The 22,645-nt window shown below is 46.9% G+C and overlaps 2 protein-coding genes across 2 annotated transcripts in view; both read right to left on the bottom strand.

Moving 5' to 3' along the window:
• prkcg (protein kinase C, gamma) overlaps positions 1–10,630 on the bottom strand; it is a 108,552-nt gene extending 97,922 nt beyond the window's left edge. Inside the window, exon 1 of the mRNA XM_071395054.1 lies at positions 10,524–10,630. The gene's annotated coding sequence lies outside the window, so the exon portion shown is untranslated. The remainder of the gene's footprint in view (positions 1–10,523) is intronic.
• A 350-nt stretch (positions 10,631–10,980) lies between these two features.
• Positions 10,981–22,645, bottom strand: part of LOC139572564 (glutamate receptor ionotropic, NMDA 2D) — a 229,668-nt gene continuing 218,003 nt past the window's right edge. Inside the window, exons 15-16 of the mRNA XM_071395274.1 lie at positions 14,591–14,826; positions 10,981–14,196 (exon numbers count right to left, since the gene is read on the bottom strand). Of these exons, the coding sequence (XP_071251375.1) occupies positions 10,981–14,196; positions 14,591–14,826 (3,452 nt within the window). The remainder of the gene's footprint in view (positions 14,197–14,590; positions 14,827–22,645) is intronic.

Here is a 22,645-nt window from a genome sequence, read left to right as displayed (position 1 = left end):
TTATTGTCAACGTTGGCACGCTTCCGGCTGGTTTGCGCCGGGTTTTGTTTTATTACCTGTGCCCTTTCTTACAGACCAGGTTCCCAGAACGTGAAGGCAGACACACCGTCCCAGCTGTATGACACAGAGGAGCGGCCCATGGATCCCACCCCCATACTCCCGGCCTCCTGCCTGGTGGCGCCGGTAGTGTGGGAGCTGGACGCGGACATTGAGCAGGCGCTACGTGCAGAGCCCACTCCCCAACAATGTCCCGCTGGGCGTCTGTACGTTCCGTCTGCTGTCCGTGACCGGTTGATATATTGGGCCCACACGTCACCCTCCTCTGGTCATCCAGGCATCGGTCGGACGGTGCGCTGTCTGCGTGGGAAGTACTGGTGGCCCACTTTGGCTAAGGACGTGAGGGTTTATGCATCCTCCTGGGCGCACACCTCCTCGGTGTGCGCCCAGTATAAGGCTCCTAGGCACCTGCCCAGAGGTAAGCTACACCCCTTACCCGTTCCACAACGGCCTTGGTCGCAACTGTAGGTGGATTTCCTTACCGATCTTCCTCCCTCACAGGGTAACACCACGATCCTGGTCGTTGTGGACTGGTTTTCTAAGTCCTGCCGTCTCCTCCCTCTGCCCGGTCTCCCTACGGCCCTACAGACTGCGGAAGCCTTGTTTACACACGTCTTCCGGCACTACGGGGTGCCTGAGGATATAGTGTCTGATCGGGGTCCCCAGTTCACGTCAAGGGTCTGGAAGGCGTTCATGGAACGTTTGGGGGTCTCGATCAGCCTTACCTTGGGATTCCACCCCGAGAGTAACGGGCAGGTGGAGAGAGTTAACCAGGATGTGGGTAGGTTTCTGAGGTCTTATTGCCAGGACCGGCTGGGGGAGTGGGCGGCGTTTGTGCCCTGGGCAGATGGCCCAGAACTCGCTCCGCCACTCCTCCACTAACCTCTCCCCCTTCCAGTGCGTACTGGGGTACCAGCCGGTTCTGGCGTCTTGGCATCAGAGTCAGATCGAGGCTCCTGCGGTGGACGACTGGTTCAGGCACGCGGAGGAGACATGGGACGCCGCTCATGTTCACCTTCAGCGGGCCGTGCTGCGCCAGAAAGCCAGCGCAGACCGTCACCGCAGTGAGGCCCCGGTGTTCGCACTGAGGGACCGGGTCTGGCTCTCGACCCGAAACCTGCCCCTCCGCCTGCTCTGCCAGGAGCTGGGGCCACGGTTTGTGAGGCCATTTAAAGTCCTGAGGAGACTGAACGAAGTTAGTTACAGGTTACAACTTCCCCCCGATAAATAAGAATTTGTTCTTAACTGACTTCCCTAGTTAAATAAAAAATGTAATGCCTCACCGATCTGCATACCCACATCCATAACCACACATGCAGGCCCCAGCATTTTGGGGGCCCTAATCAACATTTTGTTGCCATAGGGTGCAGAGAAATGTTTGCAGTTTTTAAGCTAATTTCTTGCACTTCTACACATTTTGCCATGCCTTATGCCATGTTAATATGATATCTGAGTGAGAGTGACTTACAAAGTCAATTTGGGACCCCGCAATTCGACCATGATTACTACAAGTTTAGATAGCCGGCTAGACTAACTTACTAATGTAAACAATGTTAGCTGACATGGCTAATTGAGTGACTATCAGTGACTGACATAACAAGAGAAAAACCATAACAAGAGAAAAACTGCTGATGCACAACCACATTTGTGGAAAACTGTTAATGGACTCTTGATCAGTATATGGGCGTCTTCCTCCTCTTCCTGCCTGTTAGCCAATCTTATTAGAGCATGAAGTCATTACAGCATGTACACAGAAGCACCAGAATGCAATTAGCCATTAGCCAATCAAATAGACAAAGCAGGTCTAATTAGCAGATAGAAAGCTCACGGGGACGAGCATGCCTGTAATAACACGCCTTTAAAACCCCCTCACCGCTGTCAGATAATATTCTGTGTCAGGTTGTGTGGGGACGAGATCGCTTCCTATGCGTCAACGAGCAGGGTATTCCCACTGTGGGACTAGGAATAACGAGGAGGCCTTAAACCAGGGTTGGGGTCGACTCCATTTAGACTCAGCTAATTCAGGGAGGGACTTGAAAGTCCAATTGAAGAATAACCGCCACTTTTGGATCCGCCTCCTGAAATGGAATGGAATTTAGCCACAGATCTAATACCTGCTATGAATAGGGTTATAATGCAAAATAAGGCTTTAAATGTATTTCAAGTGATTAGGAAATCAAATATTTTGTCCTAGTGTTATGTTTGGCACAGTTGAGTCCAATTGGGGATGACAGCAGTAGGGCTTGGTTGAGTGTAGTTGGGTTGAGAGTTGAGGCAGGGTGTGTGATGTGTACTGTAGTTGGGTTGAGAGTTGAGGCAGGGTGTGTGATGTGTGACTGTAGTTGGGTTGAGAGTTGAGGCAGGGTGTGGGATGTGTGACTGTAGTTGGGTTGAGAGTTGAGGCAGGGTGTGTGATGTGTACTGTAGTTGGGTTGAGAGTTGAGGCAGGGTGTGTGATGTGTGACTGTAGTTGGGTTGAGAGTTGAGGCAGGGTGTGTGATGTGTGACTGTAGTTGGGTTAAGAGTTGAGGCAGGGTGTGTGATGTGTGACTGTAGTTGGGTTGAGAGTTGAGGCAGGGTGTGTGATGTGTGACTGTAGTTGGATTGAGAGTTGAGGCAGGGTGTGTGATGTGTGACTGTAGTTGGGTTGAGAGTTGAGGCAGGGTGTGTGATGTGTGACTGTAGTTGGGTTGAGAGTTGAGGCAGGGTGTGTGATGTGTACTGTAGTTGGGTTGAGAGTTGAGGCAGGGTGTGTGATGTGTACTGTAGTTGGGTTGAGAGTTGAGGCAGGGTGTGTGATGTGTGACTGTAGTTGGGTTGAGAGTTGAGGCAGGGTGTGTGATGTGTACTGTAGTTGGGTTGAGAGTTGAGGCAGGGTGTGTGATGTGTACTGTAGTTGGGTTGAGAGTTGAGAGTTGAGGCAGGGTGTGTGATGTGTGACTGTAGTTGGGTTGAGAGTTGAGGCAGGGTGTGTGATGTGTGACTGTAGTTGGGTTGAGAGTTGAGGCAGGATGTGTGATGTGTGACTGTAGTTGGGTTGAGAGTTGAGGCAGGGTGTGTGATGTGTGACTGTAGTTGAGTTAAGAGTTGAGGCAGGGTGTGTGATGTGTGACTGTAGTTGGGTTGATAGTTGAGGCAGGCTGTGTGATGTGTGACTGTAGTTGGGTTGATAGTTGAGGCAGGATGTGTGATGTGTACTGTAGTTGGGTTGAGAGTTGAGGCAGGGTGTGTGATGTGTACTGTAGTTGGATTGAGAGTTGAGGCAGGGTGTGTGATGTGTGACTGTAGTTGGGTTGAGAGTTGAGGCAGGGTGTGTGATGTGTACTGTAGTTGGGTTGAGAGTTGAGGCAGGGTGTGTGATGTGTGACTGTAGTTGGGTTAAGAGTTGAGGCAGGGTGTGTGATGTGTGACTGTAGTTGGGTTGAGAGTTGAGGCAGGGTGTGTGATGTGTACTGTAGTTGGGTTGAGAGTTGAGGCAGGGTGTGTGATGTGTGACTGTAGTTGGGTTGAGAGTTGAGGCAGGGTGTGTGATGTGTGACTGTAGTTGGGTTGAGAGTTGAGGCAGGGTGTGTGATGTGTGACTGTAGTTGGGTTGAGAGTTGAGGCAGGGTGTGTGATGTGTACTGTAGTTGGGTTAAGAGTTGAGGCAGGGTGTGTGATGTGTACTGTAGTTGGGTTGAGAGTTTAGGCAGGGTGTGTGATGTGTGACTGTAGTTGGGTTGAGAGTTGAGAGCTGAGGCAGGGTGTGTGATGTGTGCTGTTAGCCCTTCTGATAGGAAGAAGAGCTGGATTATGTGAGGTTAGTCCTGGCCAGATCAAATGGGGGAAAAACCAGTTCCACACGCACATACACACACACCGGCACACACCCAACACACAAAGATACACAGACGCATAGGGATACACATAGACGCACAAACTCCCAAACCACAGATATGTTAGCAACACAAACACCATTAAAGACAAAGACACAGAGAGGGGTTGTTAAGAAACACAGAGACACCCTGCGGTTATTTAAAGAGAATCATATTTTTATGAAGCAATTCTCAGGAAGTAAGTGCAGCACTGACCCGCCAGCCCCACCCCCAGACAGACCATGTGAAAACAAACTAACTCATTTAGATCAGGTTATGGACCAGCCCAGTCTGGGCTGTACACTACGAACCGCCTTAGCAACCTGCCTTAGCAACCCACCTTAGCAACCCGCCTTAGCCACCCACAAGTATACAGGTATACACAGGTACACTACACAATTATGATGGTTTCTGGGTGCTGTTCCAAGAGCACAGCAATGATAGCCTGGTTGCCAGTCTCTTTCTGCTTTAGCAAACGTATCTCAGCACTATTATGTATAGTGCCACTAGATTTTAGACCGCAGAAACAGATGGAGGACAGCCACCAGGCTAAACCACTGTTAGGTGGATCAATGACACTGAATTCCATTTGAGTCTGGATGACTGAAAGTGGTGGTCCTATGATACCTGTATGGACCACAGTGAATGAGCTGTGTAATGACTTAACCTAGCATCATGTTGAGATGTAGCTCTTATGTCACTAGGCCTGGTGAGTGCAACACATACCACTCCTATTTTTCCTTGAAATTGTTTCATGGCGAAATGCCGATGAGGACCCTGTTTGAACTCGGGAGTGCCATGCATTTTACTTCCCGGGTCAAAGGTGACAGAAGACTGAAACGTAAAGATAAATCATGACCATGGACCAATGACAGATCAGAACTCGTGGTCTAATTTGATTTTAGAGTGGACTGAAGACATGGACGTCAGACTGTAAGAAACAAAAATAGCATTTGACAAATGTAAACAGAGCAGCACTGAAAGGCATAATACAGACCAGTGAAACACAGTTCTCCCTCACATATCTTATCACATATCTTATCACATATCTTATCACATATCTTTACACATATCTTATCATATATCTTATCACATATCTTTTCACATATCACATATCTTAATACATAACTTACCACATATCTTAACCCACACAGAGTAAGGAGAGATAAGCCAAAAGAAAACAGACAACTCAAAACAATTATGCAAAGAAGTTCTGCAGCCAAGACGATCTAAAATGTATATATTTCTTTTTCTATCCAACATAATTGAACAGCACAACCTTACTCTGCACAGACATGAGACATGATAAGGTATAGTAAGCAGAGTAAGATGTTAACCTTGATGATCCAATCATTCAGAGCGTGTGAGTGTGTGTGCGTGTGTGTGTGTGTGTGTGTGATGGAGGGATTATTGACACGTAGCTACAGAGTGTTGCTCAGTGGGAGCTCCAGGAACGAGGAACGATGGCTGAGTGCATTGGTTGTCCATTGGCTGAGTGATGTATGCGTGTTTATTAAATATGCAAGCAGAGCACTGTGTGTGTGTATGTGTGTAAGGGTGTGTGTGCAAGGGGGAGTGTGTGTGTCTGCGTGCATGTGTTTTGTGTGTGCTTGCGTGGTATTATACAGAATCATGCCGCAGTGGGGCTACATACATTCAATAACACACACACACACACACATACTAAAATGTACATACACACATGACTGTGCATCCCAATACTTTCAAACAAAATCACAATCATAGACACACAAACATGCACACATTCCTAATGACCTCCAGATATTTCTGACTAGAAAACATAATGTTCCTCGGAGAGTAGAGCGCCAGCCAGGCAGTATCGCTACCAGCCACTATACAGCACTATCCCAGTGTTATCCACTATGCTGTACAATATCACACTATGCAGAACAGCACAGTTCAAACCGTGTGTTTTCAGTATGCACACACACGCAAGCATGCACACACACAAGCATGCACACACACACACACACACACACACACACACACACACACACACACACACACACACACACACACACACACACACACACACACACACACACACACACACACACACACACACACACACACACACACCTCTCACAGCCACAACACTAGGACACAACAAACTGTATTTCACAATCAAAACATAGCCCAACAAAAGTCTGTCATTCACATGCACATTTTTTCTTAACAAAATTATTGATAGCACGTCACATTTCCATAGTCAGCCAGTCATCAATCCAGTTCAGTCCAGTTTAAGATGTAAGTAGTATAGAAAGCAGACACATGCAGTGCAACACCACCAAGTTAACCTTTAAGCACTGTTCCAAGGTCAGGTTTAATTGTTCAATCCCCAATGATTATGGTTAGGACTGGTTGAGGGAGAGCAGATCCTAGACCAGAGCTTGAGGGCAACATGAAGGACATTATGCTACATTACATTACCCAGCAAGCACCAGGTGGGGGTGGTGTACCGGACGCCATGGCAACGCCATGGAAACGCCATGGCAACACCACTGCAACATAGCAACTAATGTCTATGTTGCTGCCCGGCAGTTTGGTACAGCCCAGACTTGCTACAGTGGCATGGTCGTCAGATACACACTTCAATCACATCGTTAATAACATTGTTAATTCATTAATTCATTAATCAATCAATTAATTGATCATCATCTTCAACAATCAGTCAAAAGGAGCAAGAACACAGTATCTACTGGTCTCTGGGTTTTTTTGCTAAGTGAGAGACAGACGGAGGGATAGACAGATTGAAAAAGAAAGATGATCAAATAAACTAAACTAAAGGAAAATGTAAGAGTTAAATAAATGACAGATATGATTTAGAGGTGAAAAGACTAGTGTGGAACAAACTGCTAAAATAATAGATGGAGAGATGGAGAGACAGAGAGAGAGAGAGAGAGAGAGAGAGAGAGAGAGAGAGAGAGAGAGAGAGAGAGAGAGAGAGAGAGAGAGAGAGAGAGAGAGAGAGAGAGAGAGAGAGACGGAGACGGAGACGGAGACGGAGACGGAGACGGAGACGGAGACGGAGACGGAGACGGAGACGGAGAGGGAGAGAGAGAGAGAGAGAGAGAGAGAGAGAGAGAGAGAGAGAGAGAGAGAGAGAGAGAGAGAGAGAGAGAGAGAGAGAGACAGAGACAGAGACAGAGACAGAGACAGAGACAGAGACAGAGACAGAGACGGAGAGGGAGAGAGAGAGAGAGAGAGAGAGAGAGAGAGAGAGAGAGAGAGAGAGAGAGAGAGAGAGAGAGAGAGAGAGACAGAGACAGAGACAGAGACAGAGACAGAGACAGAGACAGAGACAGAGACAGAGACAGAGACAGAGACAGAGAGAGAGACAGAGACAGAGACAGAGACAGAGACAGAGACAGAGACAGAGACAGAGACAGAGACAGAGAGAGAGGGATAGAGAGAAAAAATATGAATAAAAATAACAAAAAATATATATATAATGTTAGGTAGTACAACAGTTAGAGTGACAGACTGATAGATATATTAGATACAGGTAGATGATAGAGAGATTAGACTTTTTTCTCATCTTTTTTTGTCACAGGCACTAATGTCTTCACAGTCATATAGGAGGTATCCAAATTCAAAATGATTTCAGTGTCTAGAATTGCTACAAAGCTAAAACATTTAAAACTAATCATCTAACACTTCCTCCAAGTGTACCAAACTTAACTCATATATATACCTGTATGTATATATATATATGTATATATTTATTTGTACATATATATTTCTGTATAGATAAATGATAGAATTTTTAAATGATAAAATTGAATACAATAGTCAATAAAATATCTAAGTTAAATCACAGTATAACATGGTACATTCTCAAAAACATAGTATATATTAATATATTATTTAATTCTCAGCAAAAAATGTAGCTAAAGGGTTTTTAAAGTCACTTCTGTTCATGCAGTCACAGACTTAAGTATTAGCGCCTTGATACAACTCAATGATGCTCGATGACACAACAGGGTTCAGCACTCCTGATTGGCTTAAAATGACCTCATTCCAAACATTAGAACTGTTTCCACGGTTTCCACTGTTGGGGCGCTGGGACGAGCGAGCTACCTCAAGGAAAGATGGCCGCCCTGGTTCCTAAGCTTTAGCTAGAGTACAACTACACAAACCCCTCCACTGCAAGCCTCTGGGATTTCAATCTTCTAAACATGCAATGATTTCTGGGCTTTTCCAATGTGTAGGGGGGCAGAAGGATCATGGGGACGACAAAACATCTCTTTATAACTATGATAAATTGTTTCCAAAATATGGCCCCTTGACAAAGCAGTATGTGCAGTAGAGAAAAGTAAAATGACAGCCTGTCTTTGTTCAGAAGTGGAAGGTGCTTTGGGGGGTGGGGGGTGTGGGGGGGCTGGACTCAAAGATCTGTGACGACATGCACAAACCCAACTCGACAACATAGTCCCTCACATAGCAGGATCAAGCCCCATCAAGCCCTCCATTCCAGACAGGATCAACAGCATCCCAAAAAAGGTTACAAAGTCTAAAGTTCTACATCATGTCAAAGCTACATTCAACTAGGAGAAGCTGGGGGTTCGGCTGTGGGCTGTTCTCAGAGTGGAGTAGAGAGCTGAGGTGAATACGTCATACCCATGGAGAGCATGACGCTGCATGACACAGCTCTTTTAGATGACACACACACAGAACCACCAAAGCATGGTACGGTCTATAGTTTTGGTTTAACAATGTATTTTGGCACTTTAATGCACTGTCTGTTTATTCTCTGTTTGACACCTGTTGAGTTGTTCATAAGGTATAGCCTGAGCATGGTACTGTTCAGATGACCTGATCTGTAAATCACCTGCACTTACACACTACTAGTTCTTCACAGATCCTTATTGTGTAGAGATGAGTGGATCTGAGCAGTGCCTGGCCTAGGCCCACCCCGGGGAACAAGCCAACAGGCCTACAGGTTGTCACATGACTCAGCACTCCAAGTACTATCAGTCTGCTATTGTATTATCATCACATTAAAGAGGGCAATATTGCTATTGATGACTTATTCCAGTCTTTTTTAATGACAGAACACAGTTAAATCTCTATGTCTCACATCTATGTCTCACACTTCACTCCCACATAGTATTCCCCTCATAGTGGTATTACTACATCCGTCTTGCTGTGAAACTGCATTTCTAATAATGACAGTAGTCGGGTATTGGCACAGTATTGTTCTTCACCATGGTATAATAACTATTGTGTGCTGTAGTGACGGCATGTGGATGGCTTATGCGATGACCAATTGTGCTTCATAAGATGCATCTCCTTCACACTGAGTGTGTCTTCCAAGCAGGAGGGAATGAAAGGCCATGAGAACTATTTTAAAATACACTGCTCAGGGTTTCAATGACCCATTACTCCTAATGACTAAAGCTAAGCTGTCCTGATTCCTCCACATAATAACCTAATGTTTTACATCTTCAATGTAATGTCAAATCGACTCAGCTCAGAGATTCTCACTCAGTCCTCTCAAGCTTATTTGAATATTATGCAGCCATCTAGTGCCAACTGTAGATATGGCAACCAATAATTCCCTCCATCCTCTCTCCTAATAGAGAATGCTGATTTGCTCACGTGTGAAATACTATACAGATATACTCATGAAAACAGACTGGAAACCAATTTGGCTTAAAAGCTGTGGAGTAGAAATTTGGCACTGCTTTCCAAACGTTTCTCACGTCCAAGTTCAGCCCCAGCCGACCTCCCTGCTGCTTGAAATACTAACAGAACAACACATAGATAGATAGAATAACAAAGAAGCTATAAGGAGAAGAAAGAAACGAAAAGACAGACGGGAAAGAAAGATCTCGCTACATGTCTTTTTTTCTTCTGAATGTTCCGTTTGTGTCTGGAACACAGTGATGTCATCGTGCTCGTCAGCGGAATGACAAGAGTCTCTGTTCTGAGTTCTGATCGGACCAGAGGAGAAAGGACAGGCTCCAATGAGGTGGCGGAGAAAGTCTCCTGTTAAATCTAATTGGGCAAAAGGGTTTGTAGTAAACATGACATCACAGGGGTTGGTATCCTTCCCTTCCGGGGGGCTTCGGTCACGCTAGATGGCCCTGAAGATGTCATGAGGTCAAAGTGATGTCACTGTCCTCACTGGCCAATGAGAGATGGGAAGCCAGACAGAGCGTGTGTAAGAGAGAGGCGACTGCATTGCTTTTATATCAACCAACTTACAAAAGGGGAGAGAGATGAAGGGGGGGATCTCTCCAACGTGAGGATGCAGTCTACCAATCCAATTCAAAAGGGGATGATGTGACATGTCCCTCAGCCAATGGGAGCAGGAGAGCTAGAGTCTGTGGGAGTGTTAACCAGTCGTTGGATCCTTACAGGAGCAGGCCGGTCTCTCCGCTACCAACGAGGTGTGTTCAATGAGAAGCCAGAGGGAGGGAGACGAGCGTGTGCGTGTGTTTGTGTGTGTGTGTGTGTGTGTGTGTGTGTGTGTGTGTGTGTGTGTGTGTGTGTGTGTGTGTGTGTGTGTGTGTGTGTGTGTGTGTGTGTGTGTGTGTGTGTGTGTGTGTGTGTGTGTGTGTGTGTAAACATGACATCATTACTCACAGTTTGGAGACTTGTCTTATCCATTGTTCTGACTGGGGGAAGAGAGGAGGACCGACGATGACATCACAAAGCTCAGTTCCGACCGGAGGAGGAGTTCTGGAGCTGCTATTGCCCCAGACGACATGGCCTCGCCCTCACTCTCGGTGTCATGGGACCCCTCCAGGCGGATGTAGGTGACCCTGGTGTGGCGCCTCACCGTGGCCCTCACCAGAACACGCACCAGGGACCGGGTTACTATGGTTCCACTTTCATCCACAGCCATGGTACAGTCATCCCTAGTTGTTCCTGTAGCGATGGTCACTAGCTGATGGTCATTTGTAGTCGCCATAACAGCAGTCTCAGTTGCCGTGGCATCCAACGTTGCCATGGCACCGCCGTTGGTAACAGTTGCCATGACGTCAGTGGTTTCAGCGGCACCGGTGTCGGCTCGAGTGTCTCCCTCTCTCGTCTCCCCCTGTCATACCTCGCTCTCCAGGCTGGAGAAATGGGCGGAGCCTCGTCGGGAGCATAGGCTCTTGGCCTTGAGTGGCAGGTGGGGGGAGTAGAAGCGTCCGGGCTGAGGCACTGATCGTAGTCTCTGGTACAGGAGCTTAGCACTGGCCGAGGCAGAGGACGAGGAGGGAGGAGGAGGGATGGGCACCGGCAGGGAGGAGGATGAGGAAGGGGCACTAGGTAGGGGTTGAGGGGGCGAGAGGGAGGGCTGAGGGGGGTGGTCCACTATCCCTCCTGGCTGCTGTGTGCTGAGGCTTGCCTGGCTGCCTGACTTGGCCTGGCCCTGGTCTGGTTTGGGAGGGGGTTTGGGCCGTGAGCCCCCGCTGAAGCTGTGGCAGTGGGGGAGCAGCTCCTCCTGGCTGTGGGACAGGGCCGTGCTTCCTCTGTTCCCATGGCCGTGTGACCGCCCTTGGGGGTGCGGGTGCACATGGGGGTGTGGGTACTGGCTACATGAACATGACACCCCAGACCCCTGGTTTCTGTCTCGTGTGCGTCCCTTGCCCTTCCCCCTTCCTCCCCTTTTCCACTTCTTCTCTCCCTTCATTGGGAGTTTGTCCACAGACCAGTACCGTCGGGGGGGCGGGAGGTTTGCTGGAGGGGGGGGCCACTGGGACCCCAGACCTCCACTCCCTCCCCCTGACGCCCACCCTACTCCTGGCCCTGAACCCCAAGAATCTCCCCCCGCCCTGCCCCTGCCCTCCACTCGCCCTAGTATAGAGTCGTCTCTGCTGTTGATGCTGCCCCCTTTCTCTCTGGAGGGGTATGTGCCGAAAAACCAGCTCCCTCCCCCTATCCCCGCTATCCCACTATTCCCTGGTCCTCCAGCCCCCCCACTACCCTCCCTCCCCTCCCTCCCCTCCCAATACCTCTCAAATCGCCCAAACTCCCCTGATGAGCCCTCATCAGAGTAACTCTCCTCTGCTCTCGCCCTGTCTCTTTCTGACTCTGACACAGCACCTCTCCCACCCGCCCTCCTCACCCTCTCCTCCACCCGTTCCCTCGCTCTGTCTCTCTGCCTCTCCTCCTCCACATCTTGCTCATCATCCTCCTCAGAGTCCCACTCATGGAAGGAGAGCCCCTCCTGGGTGTTAGCCCTGCCTTTCTCATAGTGCATCAACAGAGGCCTCTTCTCTCCTTCTCTCCCTCCCTCCACCCCTCCACTCCTCCGCCTCTTGGAGAGTGGGATGAGGGGAGGGAGGGAGGAGGGGGGTGTTCCAGAGTTGGGGTCCCCCCCTTCCCCGTTTCCTCCGCTCACCCAGAACTTGACCGAGGAGGGGAGTTTGGGGTAGCGCTTACTGGGGGGTCGATGTCTGGAGTGGGAACGGGATGATTTGGGCTGCCTCTCCCTGCTCCTGCTGCTATCCTCCTCTCTATCACCCCCCTCTTCCTCTTCTCCCTCCCTCCTTCCTCGCTCCCTCTCTCCTGCCCATGCTGAATCTCTCCCTTTCTCCCCAAACGTACTACGATACTGGGTTGGAAAGGAAGAGTAGTCTGGCATCCCTCCTTCTCTCCCTCCATCCCCCTCTCCATCCCTATCTGCCTCCACATCCCCCTCTTCTTGCTCGGAACGCCCAGTCGATTTCTTCCTCTTCTTCGTCTTCAGCGCCTTCTTCTTCCGCTTCTTTTTCACCTTCCGTCTCTTCCTCTCTTTGTCTCTCTCTCGTTCCCTCTCCTCCCTCTTTTTCCTCTTCTTCTTCTTTTTCTTCTTCTCTTTATCTTTCCTCCTCTTCTTCTCTCGTTTCCTCTCGTCATCTCCTCCTCCTCCACTGCGATCCCTCTCTCTCTCACCCCAGCCCGCCCACCACTCCTGTAACTGGGCCAACTGGCTACCTCCTCTCTCCCTCTCCCTGTCTCTCTCCCCTCGGGCAGGGTGTGGTTTTCGGGGTGGTATAGGTGGTGGCTGGCGCCCGTGACTGAGAGAGCGAGAGGAGATAATTGAACGCTGTCTGTCCCTCCCCCTCCCCAGGAGAAGACTGGACTCCTCTGTCAGCTCCTCATCCTCATCATCCTCCTCTGCGTCCAAACCTTCCCGCGTGCTCTGAGAGGTCAAGGAGGAGGAGGAGGAAGGAGAGGAGGAGCGAGAGGAGGAGGTAGAGGAAGAGGTGGACGATGTGTTAGAGGAAGAGGAGGAAGTTGAGCTGGTGTAGGGGAGTGAGGTGGAGGGGGAAGGGGGAGTGTAGGTGGGGGACATGGGCACGGTTACGGGGAGCGGGAGAGGAGGAGAGAGGGGGTGTCCCCTCCTCCCTCCACCGTCCCTCGCTCCATCCCTTCCTCCTCCCCTGCGCCCCAGTGGTAGGATGTTCTCGTACAGAGGCCCGCCTGGCTCTTTGGGCTTCTTGGGCCGGCGCTTCCTCCAAAAGGATGAGGGGAGAGGGGGGGAGGGTTGTGGCAGCGGGGGGTTAGTGGGCAGAGGGACTGGGGTCACGCCCACGGCTTGGCTTTTAGGAGGCAGCCGAGGCGTCCCCAAAGGTTTGACCCCTCCCTTCCCCTGACACCCAGCACCACCACCTCCCACCACCCTCTTCCCCACCCCCTGGTCAGGACCTTTCTCTGAGTAGAAGGCCACAGTGGCAGGAGGAGGTTGAGGGTGACTCCTGGGGGCTGTTTTGGGGGTCTGGGACCCTGCCGGCTGGTCCATACAGGGCCCCAGACCCTCAGGGTCGATGGGTCCATAGTAGCGTTTATATCCATCCAGCCCCCCACCACCACCACCACCAACCCCCACTCCTCCAGCTGTCGTGCCCCAGGTCGGAGCCACTTTCTGGGGGAAGGGCCCCATGTCTGCGACGGCCCCGCGGACAGCCATGGGGTTGGTGGCGGTCCCGGCCTTGGGCAGCCTCCAGCGGTCCACCACAGCCAGTCTGCGATCGGGCCGGGGGAGGAATGTGGAGCAGGGCAGGGGCGCCCCCAGCATGGGAGTGTTGGAGGGTCCCAGCGCCGTCCCAGAATGCACCACGGTGGGAGGGGATCCAGGTAGCTGTGTTTTGTAGACGGGCTGTGACTGTTGCTGCTGTTGCTGCTGCGCCATGGTCAGGGCCGGGTTGGTTGACGACGCACTGACCAAGTGTGGCGGGGGCGGGACTGTTACCATGGTGCCATGATGGTGGGGTAGCATAGCCATCGAGGATTTGGCCCCGCCCGGCGTGGTTTCATCCTCAAAGCTACAACAACTGTACATGCCCTGGTAGAGAGGGAGAGATAGAGAACAAGCGGGGAATGGTAATGAACATTCAATCATGTATTAATAGAATCAAATCAAACATGCCCTATGTGACTGAGGGACGAGCAGTTATCAGTCGAGCTGTATGCATAATATATATTAGTATGTGTTGTTTCTATCAATGTCATCGTCAAGGTTACCATACATCCTGAGTGTGAGAGGAATTGAATTCCAATGAATCCTGGGAATTGTCTGAGTGGAAATGGAATTGACCTCAACATACACGTCACACACATACACATCACACGCGCACGGACACATGCACACGAACACACTGACACACATACATAAGATACCTCTATCTCTTGACACCCCCCCAAACACACACACACCATTTCCCACCACACAAACTCACCCTACTGATGGCCAGTAGGAAGTCCAGTCTCCCAGAGCTGGTAGCCATGCAGTGTCTGAGCCTCCAGTAGACCAGGTGCTCCCAGGCAAATACCAGCAGACTGAGCCCCATAGCCACCAGCAGCATGTAGAAGACACCCGCCATGTTGTCTATGTCCAGCTTACTGCTCATCACCTCAATCTTATCATTGTGACAGATACCAGACAGCCACAGACGCTCCAGCATCTCAATCTCATCTGGGGAGGGGGGAGAGGGGAGTGAAACAGGGAGAAGGGGAATAGGGGTAGGGACAGAGAGAGATGGGGGATAGGGAGAGGGCAAGATAGAGATGTGGGATAGGGAGAGGGACAGATAGAGATGTGGGATAGGGAGAGGGACAGAGAGATGGGGGATAGCGAGAGGGACAGAGAGAGATGGGGGATTGGGAGAGGGCAAGAGAGAGATTGGGGATAGGGAGAGGGACACAGAGATATGGGGGAGGGGAGAGGGACAGAGAGAGATGGGGATAGAGAGATGAACAGAGAGATATGGGGGATAGGGAGAGGGACAGAGAGAGTTGGGGGATAGGGAGAGGGACAGAGAGAGATGTGGGATAGGGAGAGGGACAGAGAGAGATGTTTGATAGGGAGAGGGACAGAGAGAGATGAAGAGAGGGTGCAAAAGGAGGTGAAGAGGAGGCAGGCAGAAAGGGATTCATGCAAAGGAGAGAATTGGGGAGGGAAGGGGAAAAGAAGGTGAAGGAGGAGGAGTTAGGATTAGGGAGTAGGGGGAGGTTGGAGGAGGAGAAGAGAGGAGGACAGGAGTAGAGTGGAGGGTTAGGGAGTAGGGGGAGGTTGGAGGACGAGGATAGAGGAGAGCATGAGTGGAGGGTTAGGGAGTAGGGAGAGGTTGAAGGAGGAGGAGTAGAGAGGAGAACAGGAGTGGAGGATTAGGGAGTAGGGAGAGGTTGGAGGAGGAGGAGAGATGAGGACAGGAGTGGAGGGTTAGGGAGTAGGGGGAGGTTGGAGGAGGAGGAGTAGAGAGGAGAACAGGAGTGGAGGATTAAGGAGTAAGGGGAGGTTGGAGGACGAGGAGAGAGGAGAACATGAGAGGAGGGTTAGGAAGTAGGGAGAGGTTGGAGGAGAAGAGAGGAGGACAGGAGAGGAGGGTTAGTGTTAGCTGTGTGTGTGTGTGTGTGTGTGTGTGTGTGTGTGTGTGTGTGTGTGTGTGTGTGTGTGTGTGTGTGTGTGTGTGTGTGTGTGTGTGTGTGTGTGTGTGTGTGTGTGTGTGTGTGTGTGTGTGTGTGTGTGTGTGTGTGTGCACGTGTGTATGTGTTTGAGAGAGAGTGTCTGTGTGTGTGTGTGTGTGTGTGTGTGTGTGTGTGTGTGTGTGTGTGTGTGTGTGTGTGTGTGTGTGTGTGTGTGTGTGTGTGTGTGTGTGTGTGTGTGTGTGTGTGTGTGTGTGTGTGTGTGTGTGTGTGTGTGTGTGTGTGTGTGTGTGTGTGTGTGTGTGCACGTGTGTATGTGTTTGAGAGAGAGTGTCTGTGTGTGTGTGTGTGTGTGTGTGTGTGTGTGTGTGTGTGTGTGTGTGTGTGTGTGTGTGTGTGTGTGTGTGTGTGTGTGTGTGTGTGTGTGTGTGTGTGTGTGTGTGTGTGTGTGTGTGTGTGTGTGTGTGTGTGTGTGTGTGTTTCATTAGCACTAAAGGGAGGTCCTCAGGCCCTCTGTTTGCTTCTCATTCAAGGTGACTCCTCAAGGTCAATGGTCAACAATTGTAAAGGCCTGTTTTGTCAAGCTTCAAAAGTACGGCAAAATGAGAAGAGAAGGAGGAGGAGAGAGAGTTAAAGAAAGAGAGAGAGGGGGGTAGAAGAGGAGGAGCTGAACAATGACAAATAAAATAGATGTAAAATAAGCCTCAAAACATTATAACCCTAGAACTGAGGGCAAATAAAGAGAGGAGAGAGAAAGAGACAGGAAGAGGGAAGAGAAGAGGGAGAGAGGATAAAAATAAGTAAATTGAAAGAGAGGGATGAAAGAAGGAATGAGGGAGAGAAGCAGAGGTAGTTATATATAGTGGGAGAGAGGGAAAGAGAAGGAGAGAGGAAATCTTTCTCTGTCCACGACCACAGTGTGCCAGGGGAAAGAGAGGAGCGAGGGAACGAGGGATGCAGAGACGGAGGACGAGAGGCAGAGATTGTGTCATTATGACAAACAGCAGGTACACTCTTCAGTTTGAAGAGGATGAGAGGAGAGAAAAAGGGGTAAATGTGACACATTAGAGAGAAGCGAAGGAGAAGAAGAGAGAAGGGAGAGCTTGGAGATTAGAATAATTTAAATGTGGTGGAAGGATGGCCAGAATCTATATCATGGTGGTAGGCTCAGGTGGGTTAGGGGATTCTCATCTGCTGACCTACAGGGGAGCCAGCATGTTTGTCTTTCTCATTAATGAATACTAGCCTACACACAAGCACAGGGGGCCCTATTGGCTGATAGGGAGACTGCTTGTGTAACCATAGTGATGGACAGACAGGTAACAGATGTATGATTCATTGAGGGATTAAAAAATAATTTAGCAGAGACGAATGCAATGAAACTACTATCACAACAACCACTACTAATCCTCTACTATCAAAACAACCACTACTACTTCTGCTCTACTATCATAACAACCTCTACTACTACTGCTCTACTATCATAACAACCTCTACTACTGCTCTATTATCATAACAACCACTACTACTGCTCTACTATCATAACAACCACTACTACTACTGCTCTACTATCATAACAACCACTACTACTGCTCTACTATCATAACAACCACTACTACTACTGCTCTACTATCATAACAACCACTACTACTGCTCTACTATCATAACAACCACTACTACTACTGCTCTACTATCATAACCACCACTACTACTGCTCTACTATCATAACAACCACTACTACTACTGCTCTACTATCATAACAACCTCTACTACTACTGCTATACTATCATAACAACCTCTACTACTACTGCTCTAACATCATAACAACCAGCACTTCTACTGCTATACTATCATAACAACCTCTACTACTGCTCTACTATCATAACAACCTCTCTACTACTACTATACTATCATAACAACCTCTACTACTACTGCTCTACTATCATAACAACCTCTACTACTACTACTCTACTATCATAACAACCACTACTACTGCTCTACTATCATAACAACCACTACTACTACTACTCTACTATCATAACAACCACTACCCCTGCTCTACTATCATAACAACCTCTACTACTGCTCTACTATCATAACAACCACTACTACTACTGCTCTACTATCATAACCACCACTACTACTGCTCTACTATCATAACAACCTCTACTACTACTGCTCTACTATCATAACAACCACTACTACTGCTCTACTATCATAACAACCACTACTACTGCTCTACTATCATAACAACCACTACTACTACTGCTCTACTATCATAACAACCACTACTACTGCTCTACTATCATAACAACCACTACTACTACTGCTCTACTATCATAACAACCACTACTACTGCTCTACTATCATAACAACCACTACTACTACTGCTCTACTATCATAACAACCACTACTACTGCTCTACTATCATAACAACCACTACTACTACTGCTCTACTATCATAACAACCACCACTACTACTGCTCTACTATCATAACTACCACTACTACTGCTCTACTATCATAACAACAACTACTACTACTGCTCTACTATCATAACAACCACTACTACTGCTCTACTATCATAACAACCCCTACTACTACTGCTCTACTATCATAACCACCACTACTACTGCTCTACTATCATAACAACCACTACTACTACTGCTCTACTATCATAACAACCAGCACTTCTACTGCTATACTATCATAACAACCTCTACTACTGCTCTACTATCATAACAACCTCTCTACTACTACTATACTATCATAACAACCTCTACTACTACTGCTCTACTATCATAACAACCTCTACTACTACTACTCTACTATCATAACAACCACTACTACTACTGCTCTACTATCATAACAACCACTACTACTACTACTCTACTATCATAACAACCACTACCCCTGCTCTACTATCATAACAACCTCTACTACTGCTCTACTATCATAACAACCACTACTACTACTGCTCTACTATCATAACCACCACTACTACTGCTCTACTATCATAACAAACCACTACTACTGCTCTACTATCATAACAACCACTACTACTGCTCTACTATCATAACAACCACTACTACTGCTCTACTATCATAACAACCACTACTACTACTGCTCTACTATCATAACAACCACTACTACTGCTCTACTATCATAACAACCACTACTACTACTGCTCTACTATCATAACAACCACTACTACTACTGCTCTACTATCATAACCACCACTACTACTGCTCTACTATCATAACAACCACTACTACTGCTCTACTATCATAACAACCACTACTACTGCTCTACTATCATAACAACCACTACTACTGCTCTACTATCATAACAAACCACTACTACTGCTCTACTATCATAACAACCACTACTACTGCTCTACTATCATAACAAACACACTACTACTGCTCTACTATCATAACAACCACTACTACTGCTCTACTATCATAACAACACTACTACTACTGCTCTACTATCATAACAACCACTACTACTGCTCTACTATCATAACAACCACTACTACTACTGCTCTACTATCATAACCACCACTACTACTGCTCTACTATCATAACAACCCCTACTACTGCTCTACTATCATAACAACCACTACTACTACTGCTCTACTATCATAACAACCACTACTACTGCTCTACTATCATAGAAACCACTACTACTGCTCTACTATCATAACAACCTCTACTACTACTGCTCTACTATCATAACAACCTCTACTACTACTGCTCTACTATCATAACAACCAGCACTTCTACTGCTATACTATCATAACAACCTCTACTACTGCTCTACTATCATAACAACCTCTCTACTACTACTATACTATCATAACAACCTCTACTACTACTGCTCTACTATCATAACAACCTCTACTACTACTACTCTACTATCATAACAACCACTACTACTACTGCTCTACTATCATAACAACCACTACTACTACTACTCTACTATCATAACAACCACTACCCCTGCTCTACTATCATAACAACCTCTACTACTGCTCTACTATCATAACAACCACTACTACTACTGCTCTACTATCATAACCACCACTACTACTGCTCTACTATCATAACAACCACTACTACTGCTCTACTATCATAACCACCACTACTACTGCTCTACTATCATAACAACCACTACTACTGCTCTACTATCATAGAAACCACTACTACTACTGCTCTACTATCATAACAACCACTACTACTGCTCTACTATCATAACAACCACCACTACTACTGCTCTACTATCATAACAACCACTACTACTGCTCTACTATCATAACAACCACTACTACTGCTCTACTATCATAACAACCACTACTACTGCTCTACTATCATAACAACCACTACTACTACTGCTCTACTATCATAACAACCTCTACTACTGCTCTACTATCATAACAACCTCTACTACTGCTCTACTATCATAACAACCACTACTACTACTGCTCTACTATCATAACAACCACTACTACTGCTCTACTATCATAACAACCAGCACTTCTACTGCTATACTATCATAACAACCTCTACTACTGCTCTACTATCATAACAACCTCTCTACTACTACTATACTATCATAACAACCTCTACTACTACTGCTCTACTATCATAACAACCTCTACTACTACTACTCTACTATCATAACAACTACTACTACTGCTCTACTATCATAACAACCACTACTACTACTACTCTACTATCATAACAACCACTACCCCTGCTCTACTATCATAACAACCTCTACTACTGCTCTACTATCATAACAACCACTACTACTACTGCTCTACTATCATAACCACCACTACTACTGCTCTACTATCATAACAACCTCTACTACTACTGCTCTACTATCATAACAACATCTACTACTACTGCTCTACTATCATAACAACCTCTACTACTACTGCTCTACTATCATAACCACCTCTACTACTACTGCTCTACTATCATAACAACCTCTACTACTGCTCTACTATCATAACAACCTCTACTACTACTACTCTACTATCATAACAACCTCTACTACTACTCTACTATCATAACAACCTCTACTACTACTCTACTATCATAACAACCTCTACTACTACTACTCTACTATCATAACAACCTCTACTACTACTACTCTACTATCATAACAACCTCTACTACTACTCTACTATCATAACAACCTCTACTACTGCTCTACTATCATAACAACCTCTACTACTGCTCTACTATCAAAACAACCAGCACTTCTACTGCTATACTATCATAACAACCTCTACTACTACTCTACTATCATAACAACCACTACTACTACTCTACTATCATAACAACCTCTACTACTGCTCTACTATCATAACAACCTCTACTACTACTACTCTACTATCATAACAACCTCTACTACTGCTCTACTATCATAACAACCTCTACTACTACTACTCTACTATCATAACAACCTCTACTACTACTCTACTATCATAACAACCTCTACTACTACTACTCTACTATCATAACAACCTCTACTACTGCTCTACTATCATAACAACCTCTACTACTACTACTCTACTATCATAACAACCTCTACTACTGCTCTACTATCATAAAAACCTCTACTACTGCTCTACTATCATAACAACCACTACTACTACTGCTCTACTATCCTAACGACCACTACTACTGCTGCTCTACTATCATAACAACCACTACTACTGCTCTACTATCATTACAACCACTACTACTGCTCTACTATCATAATGACCACTACTACTACTACTCTACTATCATAACAACCACTACTACTACTGCTCTACTATCATAACCACCACTACTACTGCTCTACTATCATAACAAACCACTACTACTGCTCTACTATCATAACAACCACTACTACTACTGCTCTACTATCATAACAACCACTACTACTACTGCTCTACTATAATAACAACCACTACTAATACTGCTCGAATATCAAATCAAATCAAATGTATTTATATAGCCCTTCGTACATCAGCTGATATCTCAAAGTGCTGTACAGAAACCCAGCCTAAAACCCCAAACAGCAAGCAATGCAGGTGTAGAAGCACGGCAGGTGTAGAAACATATAATAACCACCACTACTACTACTGCTCTACTATCATACCACCCACTACTACTGCTCTACTATCATAACAACCACCACTACTACTGCTCTACTATCATAACAACCACTACTACTACTGCTCTACTATCATAACAACCACTACTACTACTGCTCTACTATCATAACAACCACTACTACTACTGCTCTACTATCATAACCACCACTACTACTGCTCTACTATCATAACAACCACCACTACTACTGCTCTACTATCATAACAACCTCTACTACTACTGCTCTACTATCATAACAACCACTACTACTGCTCTACTATCATAACAACCACTACTACTGCTCTACTATCATAACAACCACTACTACTACTGCTCTACTATCATAACAACCACTACTACTGCTCTACTATCATAACAACCACTACTACTACTGCTCTACTATCATAACAACCACTACTACTGCTCTACTATCATAACAACCACCACTACTACTGCTCTACTATCATAACAACCACTACTACTGCTCTACTATCATAACAACCACTACTACTACTGCTCTACTATCATAACAACCTCTACTACTGCTCTACTATCATAACAACCTCTACTACTGCTCTACTATCATAACAACCACTACTACTACTGCTCTACTATCATAACAACCACTACTACTGCTCTACTATCATAACAACCTCTACTACTACTGCTCTACTATCATAACAACCTCTACTACTACTGCTCTACTATCATAACA

The sequence above is a fragment of the Salvelinus alpinus genome, chromosome 4, assembly GCF_045679555.1.
Source record: "Salvelinus alpinus chromosome 4, SLU_Salpinus.1, whole genome shotgun sequence".
Classification (NCBI taxonomy): Eukaryota; Metazoa; Chordata; class Actinopteri; order Salmoniformes; family Salmonidae; genus Salvelinus; species Salvelinus alpinus.
This window is presented reverse-complemented; position numbering and strand designations above follow the sequence as displayed.